Raw genomic sequence first — 17,063 nt, forward strand, 5'->3', positions numbered from 1 at the left:
ACCAAACTTCTTCAAGGGGTGTCTAAAGCTCATCCCTTTCCAAGGCCATTTGCCTTACAGTTATGAAACAATATGCAGTCATACACATCACTGAGCAGTTTGTTGCTAAAAACACATGCCAAATTTTTCAGTCGATTTTAATCTGGCTTCAAAACAACTGCCAGTAGCTCTCATGATATCTTTCTCCACTAAATTAAAACACGCTTCCTAGAGATATGCCTGATACTTTCTTTTCATTTAAGTATTTAAACAACCACACAAACCTCCTCTCAAGCTCCTTGGCTAGATGGATGTGTAGTTTGGCTGTTCCTATTTATTTTATTAAAGTAAATAAAGTGCCAAAGGACACAGCTTTTAGTAGTGTTAGACTGCACTGGGACTCAGAGGTGTTTGCTGGCAGTCTCCCACCAAAGTGGGGCAGATGAAAATTCAGCATGGCACAGAAGTCCTGGAATAAACCAGCTCTTTCTCCCTTCAGAGCCTGCATCGAACATGTAACAGAAAGTATGTCTACTCGTTCCTCTAAAAAACTCAACAGCCTGTCCATAAAATTCACAAAGAGCATCTCATTCCCAAATCCTAGTACAATTCAATTCCCTTCTGTTCACCTAAACCCTGTATTTCACTTCCAAATTGAACCATACTTCTTAATGTTTGTTGCCTGCTGCAATGCATCATTTGAATACATGCCATATTCCACCCCATAACATGCTCAATTTAACTGGTAGCTGAGAAAAACAGTTTGACATTATTCACCAGGGAATCCTTGTCAAAAAGTGCTCCGTAGAGATAAAACCTTATCTTCTTTGGGTCTTAGGTACACTAACAAAGCTTGGTACTGGGATCAGGAAGTACCTTACAGGTTGTGGTCTCTGATGTGGTGAAGCTGAGGGGGGTGTTATCTGGGCCTTATCTGTCTGTTTATTCAAATGGCAAATGCTCAGCCTGTATTTCTGGACTGTTAAACGAGCAGATACTTAGTTTGCTGGAACTGAAGAAATTCAAAGCTTTTTTAGAGGGAGAAAAACCAAAAGTAAGAGAATCAAAGGTGGAGGGAGAGGAGAGGGGGAGATCTTTCAGTCTGCAGGGCCAGAGTACTCACAGCATTTTTATTTATGCCTGCAAATATATTTGAATATAGCAAATAACCCCATCCCAGATTAAAAAAACCCCACACAACAAAATACACCTCCTGTTACACATGCTTATTGCTTCTGCTCATGCCCTTAGCATAGTCTACCTCTAGGACTTACTCTTTGGGACACCTTTTACATTTTAGATTATGTTTGTCATGTTTGAGCAAGAAAGTTTTCACACTGCAAAATGCCTTTTCAACAGCAAGTGCAATCACAGTCAATCAGCCCAATTTAGCACTAGCGGCAGGCAGGAGTCTAACAAAGGCAATGAAATTGAGTCCACTTATCATGGTGGTGAATTTAATTCTGTGCATTCATCTCCATACCCCCTTCAACAGTACATTTTTATATGCTGACTTGAATAAATAAATAAATAAATACTACAGCTACTGCCAAAGGGAGGGAACAGAGTTATTGCAAGATTGTATGTCTGCATGACTTTTGTTTTGCTTTTTTAAGCCTAGCCCTCCCCACAACACAACAGAGACGTATTTCGCTTTTCTCCACTGGAAAAGATCAGAGAAGCATTATCAACAGCAAGACAGCCCACATCAGAAAATAATGGAAGGTATACCACGCAGAATGAAAAGTATGTGGCTAGTTTCTTCATCATACTTGAGGAATGAAAGATCAGGCACTGCCAGAAGCCTTTGCAGTGAGACATGGATGGAATGTCGTATCACATCTTGATGGACTCATTTCTATTTTATTGCTCACCTGCTAGAAACAAAATACGTTGCTCGTACCTTGTACCATGCTATATAAGCAACACATATAAACCAATGTCCATTTTGTCTCACGGTTTCCACTGAATTAGTATTGTGTCATGTAAGGCCTAAAAAAGTACCTAAATGCTCAGTTTTGCTCTCACTGCAGACCTGCACCCTGCAGTCATCCTTTGTGTGGTCAGTGTCAGCAATGTGAATCAGCACGAAAAATAAGACATTCCCTAGGAGGAATTTAGGAAACAAAAGACCCAACTTCCATCCATATGGACTCACTGAAGTGGCATTGCTGAAGTAAGTCTGAAGCGTAAATGATTTTGAAGCCTGACTTTGTTAGAAGCCTGGTGGGATTCAACCTCTTACCATCACAAAAAGTTCTGTGGATGAAGGGCGTGGTGGCTTTCTGGAAGGCTTTCAGGTCACTGCCACCTCCTGAGTCAAAGCAGAAATAATTCTGGCCAGTACTGCAATCTGTGAGGAACATCAACGGCCGATAACGGTCATGTAAAGAGAAAACCACATTAATGCTTCCCATTCTCTAAGAACTAACTGTAGTTACTCCTAATACATCTCTGGAGTGCCAAATAAGAAGTGCCTTTCCTTGTTCCCTACTGTGTAAGAACATCCCTTCGGCTGGAAAAGAAACTTCCAAGCAGATACTTTCTTCCTTCCCTCTTGCTCCTCCTTCCCACATTTATCACCTCTTCCACTCCACGCTCTTGTGCAGAGCACTCCCAGCTCAGTCCCTGCATTCCTTCAAGATATTATATTCAAACATATACACAGCATGCAGAAAGGAAAGAGACAAAGTAAGATAATATTGTTTATTTCTAGAGACGCAAAAAGGAATACTAATTGCCTTTAGCCAGCAGTAATATGTAATAGTTGACCTTCTGCATCCTGCCTTTGATTTTCTCCTCATCGCAATCGTCTTTCATTGGCTAATTCCCAGAATTTCTCCCTCAGGCTGGTGGGTTGGCATGGATGGTTAGCAGCTGCCAGTATCTCTCCTCCCTGTCAGCTACGCGCCACACTAATGTTAGATGCCTGCCTCAGTCCCACCCAGGGTGCTGCATACCCGCGCTTTCCAACATACTCGGCTTTTGCCAGCCTCGAATCCGAACTGAGGTCCTGTCCTGCCTTTCCCCTTGCAAAGATTAAGCGGGTGAGGGAGTTAACCCATGTCAACCGAAGAAGCAGATGACAGATTTCACGGGGCTAGACCTCATGGGGAAACAGCAGGTTTCACAGCAGCCGTCAGGGAGCAGTAAAGCAGTGAGAACACAGAGAAATTCAGCCTGTGGTGTGTGCTAACATCTACTTTGAACATCATTCTCTTAACAGCAAAGAAAAGAGCTGTGCAGATAAACAAACAGAAAAGTTCCCCGAGCACATCCCACCCCGTCTTCCTAAAAGAGATGCTGCTTCCCTTTGCCCCTTGGAAGATTTGTAAGCCACAGACAACTCTGTTTAATCCTTTTGGAACGCAATATTTCCAGCAGATAGTTCACTGCACTAAAAAAAAGTCACCAGTAACAATCTTTGAGACAGATTCAAGAAATTGGAGGGTTATAGGTAAAACTAACCAACCTACTTGAGAAGCAAGTTGGTTTTATAACAGAAAGGACAGTATCAGACCAGTGGTAGAGAAAGCTTGTTCTGTTACTTCAGAAGACCTGTGTTTAACTTCAGCAGAGAGAAAGGCATTTGGTGCTCTCACAGCTGGAATGACCAGGTGAAGGTTTTTTCAAATGTACACCCCGAAATCAAAAAAATGAAAGCAAGGTCAGGTATCTCATGTCTAACTTGTAGGAACCTAGTGCAACTGAGGGGGTTTATTTGCTGTTGCTGTTTCTGTCTTTTCACCATTTAAATGGAACCTCAGCTTTCAGGAAACCAAGTGAATAATAAAGCGTTTGCACAGACCATCGTCTGCCCGACGCCCAGCTTCCAGCTTGCCTATATAGACTCGTGTGCGCTTCTGTTAGCAAAGCCAGGCAGGTAATAATAGCGAATAAAAAGCCTGTTCGACGAAGCACTGGCTCCTTCTCAAGTAAAGCAGAGTACCACTACAGCATGAATGACTCAATCATCTACTTGAGAGCTATTACTTGCAGCGATGAAGCAATGTTAATTGGATAATGGCCTGCTGCCAGCTAATATTGGCATGACCTACAATACCCCTGGCTGACAGCCGTGTCTCTCTCTCTATCACACCTTTTTTTGTAATCGGGATGGGAAGTGGAAACCATTAAAAAAGCCTCATAAGTGCCATTTAACTTCTTATCATGAATTAAAAGCTTAATTAAGTGCCTTGTTAAAAGGAAGGAAGACCGGTTTTCGTGATTAAATAAAACAAAACAACAGTTAGGGGTACGGAGTGAATGACTAACTTTACAGATTTAAACTTATTTCTTGGAAAATACTAATTCTGGGTTGCATTTAACAGCACCTGCTAGAAGAAGACTGCGTAACTGTTGAAAAATACCCTGGGTGACAAGCAGGCAAGGTTCTAGTTGTTTACCAAAAACTGCAAATGAAGAGAAAAGCATAGAAGTTAAGAGCTAACAGGGTCCTTTTTCATTAGCTGTAGGCAGCTGACACACTCCGTCTAACTCTGCTCTGAGGGCTGATAGTTCAACACACCATGGCTACATCTGAGCCCTTGTTATTACATGGCTGTTTTTCCAAGCACTTATCTACACACTAAAATACACTGCTTTAACAAAAGGTGTAGTATAAAATCAAATTACAGAGGCTTGCACAAAATAGTTTATGGACCCTTTTCAATCAGTACAGAATTAGCTCCGTACTGACTTGGTTTAAGTTGATTAGGGAAAGGTTTGAACTGAGCCACATTGAATCACGCTTGAACTGACCTGAAACGTCTAACACAAAGTTTTGCAGCCGTTTAAAAACCTGTAAATTCAACTAGTCCCAATCCTGAAATAACTGGTCTATCATAAAGACTGCTCTCACTTGTAATTGGACATAAACGTAAAATAATGTAAAAAACATCTGTTCACTGTTTAGCTAGACAATAGTTAACAATGTCTGGATGCCAGACTAACAAAAAGACCCTGATGTGCTATGAAGTAAAACAAAAAAAGCACCTGCAATTTGAGAGTTCACAAGCAGATGTATTGCTTTGAATAATCAAAAATAAGTTCTTTAGTTTTGATGTTAAGCTCCCTCAGACCAACATTACATGAGTGTAAATGCTTTATATATCAAGCTTTATCCAGCTCCATCATCAAACCTTTGAGTAATAATAATAATAATAATAATAATAATAATAATAATAATGCCCTTTCTCCACAATTGCGTACTTTACCAGTTTTCAAACCACACCAGAACTTAAAACGCAATGCTTGTACAGCTGACTTGAAAATAGGTTTGCTAATTTATAAGTGATTGTCACCTTCGGAAAAGTTTTGAACTGTGAAGTCTGTATTTAAAAATTATTTTCAAACTCTGTTTTTCTATAACAACTACATGCCAACATAAATTGTCTCTAAGCCTGAAAAAAGTACTGACTCAGGACATTAACTTTCAACTTCTGTTTGAAATTTTTCCACCAAAGGAATAGCTCTCTACATGACAGTCAGTTTTCACAAATACTTTCAGAAATAACTCATGGGCTGCCAGAGCTCTGCAGACCACGGACTAAAAACAATAGCCTTGGGAAAAGCCATCAGCTTATGAACTGATAAAGATCCTGCTGCCTTCTTTTAATGCAGTATAATTAAGATTGTGTTTCCCCAGCTCTATCTGCTCTTAAAAACCAGGAGCGTTTCAGTTCCTTTTGTGGGGTGCTCCGACACTGTTCTTTGTTGGAGGCACTTCCCATATCTACACACAGGCACCTACCAAAGCGCCCAGCACTCTCAAGCAGAGCAACACCAGAAGCAGAGATGTGCACCTTAACCAAGGTGTGACAGAAATAACGAAGTGCATCAGGCAGCTCTCTTTACCCCAAGTGACCAACATTTGTGAGGAAATTATTTAACTGACTGTGTCACATACGGCTATTCAAATAAAGTAGCCACTGAGCCAATTAGATTCAATGCAGTTAACACCAATAATGCTGCATGTGGAAAATACCTGTACAAGTAAGCACTGGTTGACTAGGTATCTTTTTTTTAATAGGCTAAGAGAGTACTCTTCCAGGATGAGAAAGTTAAAGTCCTGGCACTCTCCAACTAATAAAAGCATGTGGCAAAGTAAAAGTGGTGGTCTTACGTGAAGTGTGACAATTTCAGAGTACCGGGAAAAAACCTGAGAACAAGATGCACTGCTTCTGAAAATCTGTGGACTTCGACGGAGCTGTAACAGCTGCCAGTGTAATCTTCAGACACTAAAACTTTTTGATCTCTCACTGAAATATATTCTAAAACTCCAATACTTCCTTTATCCAAAGGGGACTCACTTAAATGGAAATCATTTATGGTTGAACCGGAGAACTTTTTTTTTATGTAGTATCTCATATAAAACATACAGAAAGACAAACCTTTGTGGTTTAAATCTTTCGTGTCATATGAACATAGGACTGGGTCACAAAGAGCAAGACACCTCATGACCCGCTCCCCACCCCAGCCCTGTGCTTCTCCCACTGACCTGCAGCTCAGCACCTCACCACTTCTGTGATTAGAAATCTGCTCATTTCCAATCTACTTTGACTAAAAGCCAGTTGAAACCAATCAATGCTTGTGTCAACAGTCTTTTAGTATTAAAGAGAAATAACTCCTCTCAGTTGTTTCATCTCCTCTGCCTACACAGAGCTGTCGCATGTCTCAGCTGTCACACCAGCAGCACGAACCTGCCATGGTCTTGCTTTCTCCTCCTTTAGGCCAGGCTCCTACTTCCAAACACCTGTTAACTCTTGTATATGCTTAATTGAATTTTAGTTATTTTTCATCTAACAGGACCTCAATCATACATGGAGGTCTCTCACCAAGGCTTTGCAGAAGAGTGCTGATACCCTCCTGCCTCTTTGCACCTGTACACCCCTGGGCATGTTTTGTCACCTCTTTACTCCTGCACTTGCTCTGCAGTGTGACAGATACGCGACACTGACTGAGACTCAGTTCTTCCACTGGAAATTATCAGTGGACACTGCAGAATCATAGTGTGCATCCTACTGTGTCCTCTGCAATATCTCTAAACTCCTATGCAAAATGTCTCGGGGTGAAATTTCTTCATGAGTAATATTCAGTGTCAAGGCTCACGAAGACACACCCAGTGACCTACTTCTAATGTTCTCCCACTTGTGTGGTGACAACATCATGATGCTGCTGAAGTCTCTGGAGATCTAAACCAGAGGGGAAAAACCAGTGTGTGACACTTTGGGATGCATCAACGTTTGAAAACACACCATGCTTTCTCATGGGTGTTAAGCAAATGATGGTGAAAACCCCTGTACAGGCCAGAGCACCTTCCCACTGAGGACTGCTGTCCTGTGCTGTGGGTGCATCGCCACTCTTCTTGTGCCATCCTTTCCAGCTGGAGATGCTGGGTAGGCCGTGCTGAGGCAGTGGGTGATGGCAGCCCTGGCCAGCAGGCACATGTCTCTGCTGTGTGTGCAGCAAAGCCACCGGTGTGCCCTACAGTAGCTGCGCTGTCATGGCTGTACGGCTGTGAGGAAATTACAGTGGGGGTGGAAGCCAGCCAGTGAGATTTTGTGGTAAAATAAAGTAAACTTTCCAGTGAGGTATGTATTTTCTACATCCCTTGGCTTCCTGCTGTGGGAGCCATGCCACATGAGAAACCCCATGCTTTTTGACAGACTCTGTTCATGGTTTCTTGGTGGAAAACACACAGCCTGAAGCAGTAAAATCCCAAACTCGTTCTGAGGGGAGGTGAGAGGAAGCAAGGCTGAATGAGGTGCAGGAGTGCGGAAAGGGGAGGATGAGCTGCTGGAGAGGGGTGGACAGCAATGAGACTCCCAACAATGTGACAGCTCAAATGATTTTTCATCAATAACCTGCTGTCTAACCCCTTTCAAATTTCCTGTCTGGACGAGCAGAAGAACAGGGTGCTGATAATTCCCTGAACGATGCTATGGTAACTAAGCATTTGGGTACAACTCCCTCAGCAGCAGTGACAAAGGTGAGCTGAAGCATCTTAAAGCTTTGCCACCATAACCACTAGCAGTTACTGCTGGTGAGGAAGGCTGGTGTGAACATGTCCATCCTGCAACCACTAGCAGTTACTGCTGGTGAGGAAGGCTGGCGTGAACATGTCCATCCTGCAACAATTTGCAACCCACCCAAAACCAAAACCTACATCCAGAGCCATGCCGGGGCAGGCACTGACACCCGTGCCATGCTCCGCTTGGCCACCTTAGCAGACTGTGGAGGGATGGAGAGGGCTCGTGTTTATGGTGAGGGTATGGTGACATACTGTACCTCTTCCGGCAGGCTGACCACCAGGTCATTTTCCGTCTGCCCTACCAAGGCCTGCAAGAAGTACTCGCTGCAGGCAGCCAGCACAGCCCGGTGGGCGCGGAACTCCTTCCCCTCCACGATCAGTGTCACGTCACAGAGAATGTCCTGCTTCCGCTGGTCATTTAAGCAGAGGAGAATATTGGTACAGTGCACCGTTGACTCATACACATACATGGGGGAGTCAGTCTTCTCATCCACAGACATGCCGTTCACACCCTGCAGGGGAGAAGGGAGGAAGAAAACACAAACAAGGCAGTGAGGAGCAACACAGCCACTGGGCAAATGTGGTGCGATGCGGTGGGATGCTGCCTGATGTCTGGATACCCTCGGACCATGGTCAAGAAGCTCATTAATTCTTTAACCCAAGCAAGTTGCCCGGGAAAGATATCAGGAAGGGTGTCTGTTGCCACTGGCTTTCACTCCACCACCTTTTGATTACCTACTCCCCCCGCCCCCAACAACTTCCCCCCTCAAAACCAAAATAGGGTTTAGATGGACTGCAAAGTGCTTTCCTTCAACCACCTACTATGCATCTGTGATTTTCGATTTAGTAGAGGCAGTAACATGGGGACATGGGAAATTTTAGAAGATTTTAGCAAAGAAAGCAAGAGTGACTGTTGGGTCTTCTAATAGCGAAGAAAAGGGCTTTGTGCTTGCTTCTGTTATTGTCAGACTAAGGGAAAAAACCCTCAAACCCCCAGCCTATTCTCCAGCAGACTGGCAGCACTGGATGTCTACACTGAAGACCTCAGCTCAAGTGAAAGGCAAGGTGAAACCATACCCAACAAAGACAAGCCACTAACTACAGTGACTTCATTTCTCAATCAGAATTAGAGTGATTTTAAGCCTTAAGGGAGAGAGAAAGATGTTTACTGGCTTCAGAAGAAATGTGTTTCCAGATATGACCAAAGCTTACACGCCTTCATCAGTGGTTTAATGTCATTTACAGAAAAGAGCAGTTTCTGAATTCCAGACCCACAGACCCAAGAAAATCCTCTGACCCTTGTGGAGGTCCAGCCCTGGGCAGAGGGCAGCACCTGGGTGCCTGCAGATAAGTCTCTCCCTCCTGACAGTAGAGCAGAGGCTGGAAGAATGTAAGACACCTGCTACAACTGCGTTGAGCTAGGAAGTTCTCTGCCTGACTTTCTGCAATTTCTGACAAACACAGAACTAACTGGCAATGCCTCTGAACACGGGGACTTGACTTGTGGTGGTGATGGTGGTGGGGATCAGCTTTCCCCAACATCCAACACTGCATGAACCTCTGTCACACTTTGAAGTAGCTCTTTTACCCAAAACTTTCTGCCCAACAACAGACTGAATCCTCTTTGCATTATTTTCCCATTTCAGTTTCTCTGAGTAGAAAAGTGTAAAAGCCTGTGCTGTGTCTGAACACACTATGCACCCCAAAAGAAGCCGAACACTCTTGTTTTAGGGCTTACAGGGGAAACAGGATTATTTGTATGTATTATTCTATCTGCTGCTGAAAGGAAAGTCATGCAAATGCACAGACTTCAAGTATTTTAAGTAATTATGTTTCCTTATTGTGAATAACAACCACCTCCTGAGAGGTAAGATTCAGAGGCGTAGAGGGCTACAGGCAACAGACAGCGGTATTTTGTATAATACTGCTGCACCGTAAATGCGATCACTGCAGCAAACAGAAGCAAAATCCCTCCTGTGCTACCCTTTAATGTAGAACTTTGCAGCACTTTCCTTTGCTAGTACAATATACAGGTACACAAGTAGACACAACATGACTTCAAACTATTTCTCTTACCATCAGTTCAAACCAGGGTACCGTTTTCCTACAGTGTCATTTCTCTAATACTCTAATACTAAACAAGAATGGACTTTGGAGGACCCACTTGTTACCTGTAAGTATTTATCTTCCCACCTTTATAGCAGTATTTTTAAGCCAGGGGCTATGATGACCATTTCTGCAAAACAGGTATTTTTGCCAACATTACAAAACTATAGTATTACTGGAAGTCTTAGTAAGATGCTTATGGCTTCTCTTCTACTGGAATTCTCAGTATTTACTGCTGACTCATGCTACACTTCTGAGTACCCAGCTGAAATGTCTACATGAACAGAAAAAACAACCAACCAACCGACCCAGATTAGCCCTTCACTGACTTTACATCTAGAGAGAAGATACATAGCTGCTTATTGATCTGCATATGGGCAAGGGAGGCAGACACCGGGGGTTTTTATGCTATTGGTTAGATTTCTTTATCAGAAAAAAAAAAAAATCTCCTCATAAATTGAGACTAACGAGAAGAATTGACAGCAATCATTTTATTAGCACTCTAGTAAGATAAAAGAGAAAATGATACTTAGCTCATCCCACTCACAGCTTTCTGTGTAACTCAATTCTGATGCTAACGATAGCGTTATAATGATGTTCTAAGTGGTCACTCTTGCATGCTATGAAATGAATGAGTTTACAAGAACAATCTAGTGGGAAAACCTGAGAGTTGCAAATGACAATGCAAAGGGGAAAGTGTTAATTATTTTTTTCTTTTTTTTCCCAGGCATGTCTTATACCTGTAATGTCTCAGATGATGAAAAAACGTACAAGAAACGTGAAACCTGGCAGGTAATGAGCAGAATGTCAATTATATTTTCAGTGACTTTTAAAAAAAAACAAACAAAAAATGCTGTTTGCCTGAAATTGCAATCCTTTTTTTACAGTAATAGTGCAATTTGTGTGAATCAAACCCTGAATTACTTGGTTACTAATTAGTAATTTCCCACTTTTTAACTACAGCTCTCATCAAGTGTATTTTTAAAAAAAATTCATTGCATGCCCTGTGAAGTGTCGAAAATACCATGGCGTATTTCCCCACTGGCGAGCGAGCCTGCCTCCTATGCTAGGAAACCTGACTGGTGCGGTACTGAGATGCTGGGGCTGTAAATCGCACCTTTGCTCCAGCGGATCCCTAACTACATTCCCAGGAAGGACCTCCACCCAGCTGCTTCTATCGCCATGCTTTCCCAGGGCTACTGTTGTGACTCAGGGGCTTCCTGGAAGCAGATCCATGCCATGCCCCCTCCGCAGCCCCTGAGAGCCTGCATGGATGCCCTGGTCGATGGCTGCAATCTCAGCCCAACACAGACTTCCCCTGGCTGTGCCCCTGGCTGCTCCAGGAAGCACCCTGAGCCCTGCATTGCGCACAGGGAAGCCAGGGCTGGGCTACCGCTCAGGACCACCTATTTATCAGCTTTTAATGTTTCAACACAAGTGATTTATGGTCTTCCCCTCCCTTCCCTGCCATCGACTGAATAACCTCCAGGCAAGAGGTGTTTCCTCTCCAAGAGGGCTTTATCCTGCATGCAGGACAGGAGCAAGACGGTGAAACCCTGCACTGGGAAGTATATTGTTCATTTTCACAGGGAAAGGGTTTAGAGTGCAAAGAGAAAAGGTCACCGTAGGGCTTTGGCATGTAGTAGCAAGAAAATCAGCAGCATTCAAATTTTTTTTTCCCCGCTCCTTGGAAGAGAAAGGCAGGGTTGGGTATTAACTCTGAACTCTGAGGCAAGCTGGGCTGGAAGTCTTTTATACAGTGTTAATTCAAACCCGCATAATTTTTTGCTGAATTCAGTATTACGCTGAGTTTGCAGAACCTTCATGGAAATCATTGCTACACACTTGGTATTTCTTCAAACCGAAGACAGAATGTCTTAGCAAGCCTTTCTCTGGCTCAAAAGAACACGCTGTGCATTTGTTTGCATATAGGTCACCATACTGCCAGAAAATGCCTCTTTGAAACAAAAGTTTCCAGAAACTGGCACGAACTATTGTGGGCAAGGAAAGCACCACTGAATCCTTGCCAAAAAAAGTTGCTGGTAAAGGCCAGCAACTGCAGTGAACTGGAACGTTGCTTACAGGGTCCTTCCACAGTGACAGGTGGGAGATCCCGCTGAGCCTTTCTGCATGGGCAGCTGGGAGGAGGCACATGAAACCTCAGGAGACCAAAAAAGTTGCTCACGGAACATGTGAACCAATTCGGTTTGCAGCATGTCGTCCCTACTGGCTGGTGCACACCCTGAACTCGCCAGGAACTCATAAACACACTGCCTCAGCTGCTACCAAAAATACATTACCTATCACTAAACCCCCCGCTCCGCTCCTGCCTTACGAGACTAGAGAGCAGGCAATGTGCTGTCTGTTTTCAACGGGAAGCATTAGGGGAGAGAAAACCTTATCAAGACAGACCAGAAAGTCTTCATCAGAACTGGGTTAATTACATGAAAAGGTTAAGTCTTGGTTCTTGCAGAGCTACAGAGCCCTTAACCAGGCAAACGATCATTGTGACAAAGCGGCATGGCTTCTGCAAGGGAAAGTCATGTCACTGATGGGCTCTGTTAGAATTCCTGAAGTGTGTCAAATTAGCAGTGAGGAACACTGGTATGCGTAATTAATATTGACTTCCAGAAATCCTTTGACAAAACCTTTACAGAAGGCTGTTAGAGAAGTTCATTTGCCATATGGTGCGAAGTTGCCTCAGACTGGGAATCACTTAGGCTAAACTGTATTCAACAGAGAAGGGATGCAGGGGCAATTTTCAGCAGGTTAACAGTGAAATTCCTGCAGAAACAGAACAGCAGCAGTACTGGCTCACATCTGCCTACGGTCATGCTGTTCCTGAGCAATGCTGGGGCTAAAGCATTGGGCACACTTAGCACTTGTACGGGAGGCTACCCAGCTGTACCAGCACCCTAACAGCAGCCTGCCACTCCTACAAAGAGGTCATTGCGAAGATGGAGCCAGACACTGGGAGCACTTTAAAACAACAGAGTTTTAGACTAGACATAAGGAAAAACTGAGGAACAGGTTGCCTGGAGAGGTTGTGTCATCGCTATTCTTGGAGGTTTTCAAGACCAGACTGGATATAGCACTGAACAACCTGCTCTGATCTCAAAGCTGACCTGCTTTGAGCAGGAGTTTGTGCTAGGAACCTCCTCAGGTCCTTTCCAAAGTGAATTATCTGATGATCCTACACTGATTAATGACCTAGAAGTCCACAGACCATGACAGGGGGACTGAAATGGATAAAATGAGTTCAAATGTTAAAGGTTATAGGGCTTGGTGGGAATTTAAAAAAGACTTAATATAACCAAGAAAAGAATTACTCGACTAACAAGGTAACACACTTAAATCCAGGAGTCTCTTTTATACACAAATGGCAATTAGAGGGGAAAAAAATTTACAGAACGGTTGAGGTTGGAAAGGAACTCTAGATATCTTGTAGTCCAGCCTCCCTGCTCAAAGCAGGGTGACCGAGACAATACTGCACAGGACTGTGTGTAGCAGGGTTTCAAGTCTCTTCAAAGGTGGAGACCCCACACCATCTCTGGACAACCTGTTGCAGTGTTTGTGTCACAGTGTCGCAGTAAAACAGGAACTCACTGACCCGGAATCTCAGTCCCAGTTTGGAGTCTCTCATGAAAAAGACTGGAGACAGACAGACTGTCATAACCTAGAGACAGATATTAGAGATGTGTTTTAATAAGGAGATATATTGTCTAGTTAATTCTGTCGTGTGGTGTCTGTAACTGATTACTGATGTTGAAACAGGGAGAAAAGAAATCCTTAGGAGAACAATGAAAACTATTATTGGCAAGGAAAGAGAGAAACCCCTCCTCAACATGTAAGATCATTTCAATAAACACTACACAAATAATACAAAATAAAAAGGCCAAAGCAGCACTGCTATTTATTGTTTCTCGCGTGGCAAATAGGAGAGGACACCCAAGCAAAACAAGCAAGAGAAATGCAGAATTTGTAAAAAGAAGAGCTGTGATTCTTGACCATAGAAACAAACTGAAACTGTACCCTCTACTCATAGGAAGATGCTTATCTTGCTTTTCCTGAGAGATTCCACATCACTGCAATAAACCATACGTACAACTGACCACTTCTGCATGTTACTGGGCAAAGAACTCACTGCATTTGTAAAAGTATTAGTCACTCCTAACAAAAATATCCAAGGCCACATTATTCAGGGTACATGAATATTCACATGCTTCAGTGCACTAGCCAACAACAAACTGGGCAGAGGAATGTGCCTGTATTATCCCTCTTTCCTGACCTACTAACCGCTGTCTCAGAAACCAATCATTTGATGGATGACAACACAGATGAAAATTCAAATCTATCACCTCCACACATGCCTCCTAGACCCCTTTCCCCCTCTGCCCCCAACTGCAGAAGACAGCAGTGGGCATGCTGTCCTGTGCTCCCCTCGCTTGGAAGGGGCACTGAAGTTGCGTGGGACCAAGCTGTTGAGAGCAAGCAGCAGAAAACATCTGTCCAAAGACTACATGTGTGGGTGTCACTGACACCAGGGGCTCCTGCTCCCACTGGCTCCAGCAGAGCAATGGGTTTAGGACATGAAAAGCCATCAGATGTTCAGCTCGACTCATAGAAGTTGCACAGACTGCAGTGGAAGTGCCTTTGTAGCCTCTCCATGGCAAAACACCAGTGAGGAAGGGGATGGGGGAAAAAGGAACCTGAAGGCATCATCTCATCCCATGAAACAGAAGCTCACTGTGATCCCAGGAGGTGTAAGCAGGACATCAGATCTACAATAGCGCACAGAGGACTCCCGACAACTTCATGGTAAAGGCCTGAAAAGGTTTATCAGCATCTCCTCATTATGCCTGTAATACTACATTTTAGCATGGAAGCCAACAGATAACAACTCTGTGATTTCTCATCTAGGAATCGCAATTCCTGACTTGGTGTAAAATGAACCACAGGTTTTGCTTGGAAGCATAAGCTGGAGATCGATCCCATTATATCCTGCTATACAAGGTGACTCCCAGCTTTCTCCTGATTGTGTTAAGAAAGGATCAATACTGAACTGGGGCTATTTTTAGTTCCAGTTTACATTCTTCAAATCAGCTCCCCTAATAGCAAAAAAAAAAGACACCTGGGAATAACTCGAAGTGGTCAGTTTGCACGCATCTAAGGCTTTTTGATCAGAGGTAGCTGGAGAATCCGCATCACAGATCTGCATGCAAACTGACAGTATTTCCGTTCAATAGGATGCAGAGAGTGTGAAAAAATGCTCTTTTGTTCTGAGGTTTTCTAATAATTTTTTTCCCCTAACGATTCCGCAAAAGGTACAAGGAAAAAAATGGGGAGAATGATGATAAAATAATGAAAAACTTGAGAGGAACCTGAACTTCTGACAAATGGCAGCAAAAGCGCATCAGACTTGACAGCTTTTAGGGATAAACATGCACAGTTTTTAAGTGGCAAGTGGGAGGAAAATAATTTTCCAGGCTTCCTTCCCCATCTCCTAATATTTTTTCTGTGAAAAGACTTGTTCTGTGTAATCAACACTTTGGTTTTAAAGAAATTTATCAATAACTGACACTTCAGAGCTCCTAAAATGACCATCCTTGTAATTGGTTATTACGATCTCTCAATTATAGCTATAACAACAAAGGATATGATTATATTGTCACTGCTTTCCTTTGAAAAGAAACTATTGAAGGGCCTAATGATTAATTCACCATTTTTGAGCGCTCACTGTAATGACAGAAGACTATATACAAAGGTCTCTTCAGCAAGCCCATTATTCAATTAATAAATGCTGAATACCGAGCAGTCATAGTCATATGAAACTCCCAAGAATTGTGTGAATTTTTAACCAATTAATTATCAATTACAACATCATAAAACACCAGCACAAAAATAGAAATAACGAAATTTAATTATACATTATTCTTCTTAGTTGCTGCAAATACTATACAAGACTGATTTTGATTAATAATTCATACAGCAATAAAGTATCAGGAAAGATAATTATACTGTGCCACAATTCTCACACTGATTTCTGTAATTACAGATTACAACAGTGTTAGCAATTTAAAAAGGTTAGGGAGCAGTAGTAATTTGCTATGTCATCCTCAGCAATATTAATGTCTTCTTCTCTGAGCACCCCAGATAATTGAAAATAGACTAGCGGGCCGCCAGGCTGCACGGGCTTGCCTCCTGCCAAACATACTGCGGGTGCCAGGGCCATTAGCAACAATATCTTCAGAAACGAGCTTTTCACATTGTTCAAGTAACTTCTGCTGTAAAGCAGAAGATGCGTGGATAGGTGGAAAAGACGTAGAGCATTCTTGGCCAGCGGCTGTAGAGGTGTTGCTGCTGATAGCAATAGCTGGTGCAAGGCCTTTGCTTGAGCACGAGCGGGAAGGAGGGTATCTAAGAGAAACCCAAGAGAGGATGCAACCACCGGCCCCGCAGAGAGGCAGGTCTGGCTGGGCATACAGCAGGGCCCTGCAGACATCTGGTACCACCTCCTCCAGGCAAGAACTCACATTGCTGAGGAGGCCGCATGGCTCTAACACAGCGAGCGTACAGCCCAGGGAGCACCCTCTGAACTGCTTAACAGCTGCATGTGGTTCAAGGGCCACAAACTGGTCCCCCATGAGCTACACCATGGGCAGCGAGCAGAAGTATCAGTGCCTGGGCTGGCTGCAGAGCTGGGCCATGGGCCCTGTGTCCATATGGCAAGTTTCATGTGCTTTTGAAGTAGAGATGAGAATACTGGGAATTCATTCCTTAGCTTAAACCAACAGCAACAGGGATGCATCCTCCAGACTGTGGAATGGCTGCCTTTGCACAGCTCATACGCTGTCACAGCACAGAAGATCTGATGTAGGAAGTAAGTCCCATTGCAAAAGTCACTTACCAGCTTTGTTATACTGGACCTAGACCCTTCTGCACAACT

General features: G+C 43.4%; 1 protein-coding gene across 3 annotated transcripts in view; it reads right to left on the reverse strand.

Moving 5' to 3' along the window:
• BACH2 (BTB domain and CNC homolog 2) overlaps positions 1-17,063 on the reverse strand; it is a 196,820-nt gene that overhangs the window by 45,899 nt on the left and 133,858 nt on the right. For all 3 annotated transcript variants that reach the window (XM_037391134.1, XM_037391135.1, XM_037391136.1), the window contains one exon: positions 8,269-8,523. In XM_037391134.1, the coding sequence (XP_037247031.1) occupies positions 8,269-8,511 (243 nt within the window). In that variant the 5' untranslated portion in view covers positions 8,512-8,523. The remainder of the gene's footprint in view (positions 1-8,268; positions 8,524-17,063) is intronic.

The sequence above is a fragment of the Falco rusticolus genome, chromosome 6 (genome assembly GCF_015220075.1).
Source record: "Falco rusticolus isolate bFalRus1 chromosome 6, bFalRus1.pri, whole genome shotgun sequence".
In the NCBI taxonomy this organism is placed as follows: domain Eukaryota; kingdom Metazoa; phylum Chordata; class Aves; order Falconiformes; family Falconidae; genus Falco; species Falco rusticolus.